The 8,823-nt window shown below is 42.2% G+C and overlaps 1 protein-coding gene across 1 annotated transcript in view; it reads right to left on the bottom strand.

Moving 5' to 3' along the window:
* Window positions 1-1,711: 1,711 nt before the first annotated feature.
* LOC101849771 (tenascin) overlaps window positions 1,712-8,823 on the bottom strand; it is a gene marked incomplete at its 5' end in the record, with an annotated part of 23,219 nt that continues 16,107 nt past the window's right edge. The window contains 1 exon segment of the mRNA XM_013083551.1: window positions 1,712-2,220. Within this exon segment, the coding sequence (XP_012939005.1) occupies window positions 1,712-2,220 (509 nt within the window).

Here is an 8,823-nt window from a genome sequence, read left to right as displayed (position 1 = left end):
TGATCAGACATGTGTAGTATAATATACTTTTGTAAAAGTTTATTCCTTAAATAGCCAGTGCGGTAACAGATACTCTCTCTCTCTCTCTTTCTCTCTCTCTCACTCTCTCTCTCTCTCTCTCTCTCTCTCTCTGTCTCTCTCTCCCTCTCTCTCTCTCTCTCTGTCTATCTCTCTTTCACACACACACACACACACACACACACACACACACACACACACACACACACACACACACACACACACACTCACACACACACATCACACACATACACACTCACACACACACAAACACACACACACACACTCACACACACACTCACACACACACACACACACACACACACACACACACACACACTCACATGCTCCAGAATTAAAAAACTAAGCATTTAAAAATTCTAATGATCAAGCACATACCAAATTTTATTGCTTTAATAGTCAGTACGGTAAAATATTCTCTCTCTCTCTCTCTCTCTCTCTCTCTCTCTCTCTCTCTCTCTCTCTCTATCTATCTATCTACCTATCTATCTCTCTCTCTTTCCCCCCCTCTCTCTCCCTCTCTCTCTCTCTCTCTCTCTCTCTCTCTCTCTCTCTCACACACACACACACACACACACACACACAACACACACACACATACACACACATACACACACCTGCTCCACAATCTAAAAACAAAGCATTAAATCTTTTTAAATGGCAGACACCATTGTTGTTGTTGTTGTTGTTGTTGTTGTTGTTGTTTCAGTTTTCAGTTAAATACTTAAGGCTAAAATCCATCGACGTCGTCACTTGTTACAACAATTGAGGCTGCTATGACAGCGTAAGTTACACTAAAGCCCTGCTTTACAGCATTTACATCGCCTGGAACTACACTTTTTGGCATCAGTACAGTTGCTTCCTGTGAAGCCTTGTCCACCAGAGGAGGATTGAAAAATCACCGCCGAACGCAGTGAAACTATTTTTTATGTGTTTATTTCATCAGTGTTCAGAAGACGCCCAGGGCACAGATCGAACTGATTTCTGGAATACAAATCAGCTTTTACGGCTATCTTCTCGTCTGTCAATTATGAAACCAAGGATATTTCTAGGATCGCCTCTCCTTCGATCAACAAGTGGAACTGGCTTACACACGTTGTCTCCTTGTTTCCCAGCTGGCTTATCTATGTTACAGTCAGAACACGTAGATCAATCTAGTTAATACGCGTAATCACTGAATATTTCAGTGAAAACGCATAATCCCTGTACAGTGGCGGGCTATTACGTGAATTCACTGAATGCTCAGTACATATGTAGTAAAAACACGTAAAATGATAGGTCTAATTTTAGGGATTTCGCGTAATCACTAGAAATTTCAGTGATTACGTGAAACCCCCGAGTGAAACGGGGATTACGTGTATTCACTAAAATATTCAGAGTTTACGCGTATTCACTAGGTACGCATTCTTACTGTAACATATATACTGAACACCAAAAGAAACACAAGTAAGCAACAAAAGAAACGCAAGTGGATTTCTGGTGTAGAAAAGGTTATTTTTTTTATTGAAATTGTTAACAGTAGTGTGATTTTTACAGATGTTTTACGTTCCAAAATGTGATTTTCATTGAGCATGGGCAAACATCTTCGACTGGTATTTTTTAACGACTCATTAATGTCACAGTAATATTAAACACAGGGATGCACAACACGCACAGTCCATTTTGGCACAGTTCAAGCGTTGTCGTGCTGGAACACCAAGTGGTGGTGTTGCTGGACATAGGGGAGGACCGCCGGCCTTAGCACCATGCTGATGTAACGTTGGGCGTTGATTCCATTTTCACGCTTGCGTCCGAGGTTTCGGAAGACGACAGGGTCGACCTGGTGATTTAGTCCAATGGCAGCCCAGATCATGTCACAAGGGCCACCCCAGACGTCGACTTCCATCATGTTGAGGTCTGCGTTTCGTTCGCCATTACTCCTCCAGATTCTGACTCCTGTATCCGCGTTGCTGACTCTCGTCAGAGAAAAGAATGTTTCTCCACTGCCTCCATGTCCAATGAAGCCGGTGCTGGGCACAGGATAACCTCTGTTGTCTGTGGCGGATAGTGAGGACTGGGCCAACCGCAGGACGACAGCACCGGAGTCCTCGGGTCTGAAGTCGTCGCCGCATGGTCTGGCCGGATATCGATCGTCCGTGGCTTCCAATAGCCCCCCTTGCTGTTTCGGCTGCAGGCAGGATGCTGTCTCGGTGATGACGGCGCGTAATCAGTCGATCTTGGCGTGTGGAGGTGACCCGTGGTCTCCCGCTTCAGGCCAATTCTTGGGTGCTGCCAGTTGTTTGAAAACATGTCCACAACCTACAAACTGTTGAAAGGGACACATGAAATGCGATAGCGACGTCAGTACGGCTGTCCCCAGTTTGTAAACGCCCAATGGCTCCCTCTCGATCTGCAGCGCTCAGTCGTGGCATCATCTTAGCGGTCAACTGCTTCACTGGCCAAAGCTCACGAAAGTCGGTCAAAGAAAACTTTTTGCTTTTAGCCCTGTGTGATTGAAAACAGAGATGAGTGAATTTTTTTTCCTTGATTAGTGTTCATGGCATATCAGGGTATAAAAAGACACACCGCTACGCTTTGGCCAGTGAAGCAGTTGTTGGAAGATAGTGAAAAATTCCAACAATACTATCGCATGAAACATTAGTTTCAATGAACTGCTAGAGATATGCAGAGCTGACCAAGAACTGCTAGAATTCTGTGTAGTGGCATTGAGGCGGGAAAGGGGACACAACTATGCAGAGATAAATCATTAAAATTACCTCCCATCTCGCCCGACGGACCGTCTTCGATAGAACATGTTTTATCGGAGACGGTCTGACCGCGGATGACACAGGACGTCGGCGTCAGTATGGTAGACGAAACCGTTTTTGTTACCTTCCATTACTAAAGAGCCGGTGCGCATTCTTTTGTGCCCGAAGACGGTCTGGTCTGACCGTCCGTGTCGGGCGTTAATATGGTTGCGGCCCAAGGAGTTTAGATTAATCTCCTTGTTGCGGCCTAACCCCCCAAAAAATTAACACACCAACAAAGAGGGAAAAATAAAAGACAAACAGCAATTTAATAAATACATGTAGTATGTAATGTACTTTCTATTATTCTTCGCGTGAAAATAACTATAAATGGACACCTTAAAATTATCAAAATACACACAAAGTAGACTTTTCATTTTGAAAAATGCAAAAATCGCGGACAAAAAATGCCAAAAATCGCGGCCGCGATTCTGCGCGACAAACGCAGATGCTAGATTATTGGGTAATGAGAAACAGCGCAAAAGAAGACTGCGCGAGCATTGCTATAAAATATTACTATTATTAGCTATTTTCTCATGTTGAAATGACAACATGTATTCGATTTTTCTGGTGGCAATAGCGGTGGTGGTAATAATAATGCATGGCATTTAGCCAGTTTCCATAATTTACAATGCTCAATGCGCTTTACAAAGCTTAATATTATTTTTCTACAAGAGCACTAAAATAAATCTACGTGCAGAATTCACGCGCAAAAAAGCATTCATGTCAGCCCTACAGTCATGAAGTGATGCAAATACATAGATCTACAATAATAATTATGTCTTCTATTAATATAAACACACAGCGATATAAGCTGAAACGAGTAGGCCTAAGTACAAAAACAATTCATGTAGTCTACATAGTTTTCGAACCCCCCTAACCCCCACCCCCACCCCCCTAAAAAAAAAACAAAAAAAAAAACAATCCCCCCCCCCCCCCAGCTAGATCTAGATTTAAAAAAAACAAAAAAACGATTAACACTCATAAGGGACACCGTAGGAGCAACACCAGTCCTACCACACATTGAAAAACAAAAGGTCAAGTGGTTCTGACACCTCACGCGGATGCCCTCAAACCATCCTGCTCTGAGACCATACAACATCAAATATTCTGGATGGAGAGCCGGAGGAAGACCAAGGCGACGATGGAGTGAATCTGTGGCAGACACCCTCAGAGCTCACGGGATGTCCCTGCTACAGGCCACTCGCCTTGCTGCAGACAGACGCCTGTGTCTCCCCGCGTCACACCCGGTACAAGCGGAAGAAAAAAGTAAAGGTTAAGTAAGATTAACACTCAAAATAATAATATAGATCTATCATTTCATTAGCTCCTAAAATCTTAGGCTAGGCTACTAGCAGATGCATTTTTTAAACACGGTGCCGTACTGTAGTGTTCAAAAGGATCAGAATAATTTCTCTCTCTCTCTCTCTCTCTCTCTCTCTCTCTCTCTCTCTCTCTCTCTCTCTCTCTCTCTCTCTCTCTCTCTCTCTCTCTCTCTCTCTCTCTCTCCCCCCCCCCTTTCCTCTTTCTTTCACTTTCTACCCCAGCAGCATCTGTAGTTGTCAAAATAGGCTACAAATGCATGTAATACTAGTGTTTCCGCTTATAATTCGAAGACTTCGCTTCTCTGAAGTTCTTGGTAGCTGATCCAGACTTTGCGCCCGAAATATTAACAGAGCCTCTGGCATTATTTCTAAGATGGTTCAACTACATTATTTGTTTTTTCAAAGCTGATCTTAGTTGCCTCGTAGGTGTGCGCGTATGAATACCTCTTGGGTATGGTTTTAACGCCCCTATCAACACTAATGTTAATTACCAGCTTACTCCACTACTGAAACATCCTAACATCCCCATGACAACAAAACTCAAAATGATCAACACCATTTATATTCATCCCAACACTCACCTATCAATGCCAAACATGGACCACGAACAAGACATTAGAGCAAAGAATTACAACATGTGAAATGCGATGCCTTAGAAAAGCAGTAAACAAGACCAGGAGAGACAAAATTAGAAACTGTGTAATCCGAGAAATGGTGGGCATAAATGATGTCATGCATCACATCCAACACCAAAGAATCAAATGGTTCGCTCCTACGATTACCAACACACCTTCCAGCACAACGTACCTACCTCCAAAAATTCGATGGCAACAAGGCTTGAGGGCGACTGAGAAAGACCTGGATAGATGGAGTCAGGGAAACATTAAACATCCACGGCATCCCCCTGACCCAAGCTCTCCGGCTGGCGACAGAGAGACGTCTCTTTCTTCCCGCGACATCCAAAAGGGTATAAGCGGCGGATAAAAGTAAGAGTAAAGTATCAACACTAATAGGTTATTTAAGGGGCAGGACCTCCTAGTTTAACGTCCGTCTCAGATAGGACCGAATCAATGAGATCCTCTTCCTCCGCGAAGCTTTTCTCTGACATATTATGAGGAGCAAGGTTCAGACTGTGTGGTGGGTGTCGCAGAACCTCCCAATAATATTATTCTTGAAGCCAACCCTTTGTCAGTTTTATTGTGTGCAATGTGGCAATACCATGCCGCGAGATGGTGTCCTTTCTCGGGAGACCTGGGGGGGTTTTTCGCCACAGGAATTATTCTCTTTATGTGCTTAGTGTTTCACAATACTTGGCAGTATTTGACCGGGGAAGGAGGGGGGGCAGTATATCTAAAAGCAAAACAACTTTGGCATCCCAGAAAACGGTTGCCATGGTTTCTTTGAAGAGTGCTGAGCCATGCATTTTTTTGACGTCGGTGGCGAGTGGTGTTTCCAGGTCATGGAATTCCTCTTCATCTCGGGGGCTGTGTGATGCACCCATGTATCGAATTACTGTTATTAATGTGAAAAGAAAATTCCCAACCAGTCGTGTGACATCTTGAATGTCAGCCAAATCACACATTTTCAGCCGCCTTTCTTCACCAATCAAAACATCAACACCTACAATGTTCTTGTCTGTCAAAGAAGACTGGGGACGCCCATGGCCTGCTTCAAGATTTGCGGGCTACACCATTGCCAGACCCCCCCCCCCGCCCATTACGTCTTTATCTTATACAGAAACGTGTTCAAGATGAATTTCAGTTGGGAGGCACGGGAAGAGCACAGGAACAACACGGCGCTTTAGAACTGATGCCCATTGGTCAAGTGCATGCACAGTTCGGGAATAGAGTGATTTCACTGACCAGTGCACACTATGTCCAATAGACTTCTACTTTTAGCGTTATTTATTTTGACCCGGAAGTTTATTAGGACCTATCGTATTCTGTGCACAAAGAAAAGATCTGGCCCAGCAATGTCATGACAGGCTGTTGACCACGAGCTTCATCAAATTGACCTGATTGTGACTCAGAAAATACTTCTTTAATGTTTGATTTTGGAGGATTTAATCCAAGTGTCCTAAATTTGTAGCCTTTGCTGGTCCATGCAGGAAAATCTTGCCACCCTCAAGCTAATTTGACGAAACTTTTTGCAGCGTGAACTGTATAATAAGCAGCGAACCAGTATCTTGGTCTTTCTGCTGGGACATTGTATCCCTCTCAGCCAGGGTTGGCCTCCCAAATGATTTGTGTCGATGGGGGTATAAAATAAACATGAGCCCCCACCCCCTACCTCCCCAAAAGTAAAAGAACATATTTTATAATACCTTCATACATTAACAGTAATGTGTCGTGCCTGCAGTTGACTAAATTTCTTACATGGCAAGCAGCAGTCAACAATGATCTTGTTGTTGTTGTTTTTAAAAAAATGATTTGTACTTTTATATAACACCCCTCTTGGGTATACTAGTGGATTTTTTTTTATAATTCGAGATGAAAATAGTCAATGGGAATGCAATTTCTTATAATCATTATTGTTATCTTTTTTATCACATGCCTTATTATGATAATAATGATAAATAGCATTTATACTTCGCATTTCCATTTTCTAAAAAAAATGCTGAATGCGTATTACAACGAAACAGACATCACATCTTAAAAATTAATCGACATGCGTGTACGTAAAACAAAGTATTATACATGATATGATATAAATATTATGTGTAAAAATTATATGAGAAAAACAGTCTCCGCAGTGAGGTTGGAAATGTGTTCACTAAAAATATACAAAGCAATAAAAATTCACGAACGGTCATAATAAAGTTGAAACGTGAGTAACTTGAAACATTCATTAAAACATTCATTCTATACAGATAGAAAAACATTTGCGTTCTCTCTCTCTCTCTCTCTCTCTCTCTCTCTCTCTCTCTCTCTCTCTCTCTCCCTTCCTCTCCTCTTTCGTTCACTTTGTAGTCCAGCAGCATCTGTAGCTGTCAAAATACAGATGCATTAAGCCCTATAGATAGGCATGTGTTAAAGTGGTGTTTCAGTTTATAATTCAAAGACTTCGCTTCTCTGATGTTCTTCGTAACTGATCCAGACTTTTCGCCCAAATTAAAAACAGAGCCTCGGATAATTGGATTTCTAACACCAAGTTGGTTCAACTAGGCTACATTACTTGTTTTGTCGAAGCTGATCTAAGTTGCCTCGTTGGTTTGTGCGTTTGAATACCACTTGAGGATGTTGTATGTTACAAGCCCATTAATGGACTTAGAACATTTGAGACATATCTATCCAGATCTTACAAAATTGTCTTATTTATAAAACCTGTCTCAGTATCCTGGACATCGTTTGTCATACAACAGTTTGAGTTTTCCCAATATGGTTGACAACATTTCAGCACCCAGAAGCGTTGTCCACTTCCACCTCTCCTCTCTGTCTGTTTTTTTTTACGGTTTCAACTCCCCTGTATTTCTCTCCTTCTATTCGACTGAGGGCACTTCGCTACCTTAGAATTACAAAGTTCTGTCTGCTCCACAGAATTCAACACCTGTGGTCTGCTCAGTACTTTGTGTCTCCACCAATACCTAGGTCTGAGAAATTTAGCGATGAAAATGTTGAGTTTCAGAACATGTCAAACTTCTTCGAATGCAATTCTTTCAATGTCTTGGTAACGACTCCAAACATTTGAGACAGATCTACCCAGATCTTGCCAAATTGTTTTATTTATAAAACCATTCTCAGTATCCTGGACATCGTTTGTCACACAACAGTCTGAGTTTTCCCAATATGGTTGACAACATTACAGAACACAGAAGCGTTGTCCTCTTTCACCTCTCTGTCTGTTTTTTTACGGTTTCAACTCGCCTGTATTTCTCTCCTTCGACTGAGGGCACTTCGTTACCTTAGAATTACAACGTTCTGTCCGCTCAGTACTTTGTGTCTCCGCCAATACCTAGTTCTGAGAAATTTGGCGATGAAAATGCTGAGTTTCACAACATGTCAAGTTTCTTCGAATGCAATCCTTTGAATGTATTGGTTACGACTCCAAATAACCTTGTGATTTGATATAGCAGATAGAACATTCAATTAATTGGTTTCTGACCTCATTGTCTTAGTAACTCAAAACGGCCTGCCACAACACTTTTTATTATGTTTACTGTACTCTGAACGCCAACGCTTTTTAGTTCAGGGTATAGGCCTATATCACTTTGTCTATGTTTTGGCTCAACATCAGTTGGACAAGGTGACCATATCTCAAATAGAAAACAAAACGCCCTAAAGTCATAACTATTGTTTTTGCAGATAAATCAGTTAATGACAATTACAGGTATTTCATGTTTGGCACATGTACACGCACGCCTCTTTCACGAATAAGTCAAAGTAAAAAAAAAAAAAGGAAAAGCACTAGAGCAATGAGAAGTACCTGCTAAGAGCACCCGCGCATCACTACTGGTGACAGTAGTGGTTATGTAGCAGCGGCAGTGGTAGCGGTAGCTGTAGTGGTATTGGTATTGGTAGTGGTAGGTAGTGGTAGGTAGTGGTAGGTAGTGGTAGGTAGTGGTAGGTAGTGGTAGTGGTAGGTAGTGGTAGTGGTAGGTAGTGGTAGCGCAGTTGCAGTGGCAGTAGCAGTAGCAGTAGCAGTAGCAGTAGTAGTAGTAGTAGTAGTAGTAGTAG

Source organism: Aplysia californica, unplaced genomic scaffold (genome assembly GCF_000002075.1).
Source record: "Aplysia californica isolate F4 #8 unplaced genomic scaffold, AplCal3.0 scaffold00241, whole genome shotgun sequence".
In the NCBI taxonomy this organism is placed as follows: Eukaryota; Metazoa; Mollusca; class Gastropoda; order Aplysiida; family Aplysiidae; genus Aplysia; species Aplysia californica.
Note: the sequence above shows the minus strand (reverse complement) of the source record. Positions and strands in the feature narration are given on the sequence as shown.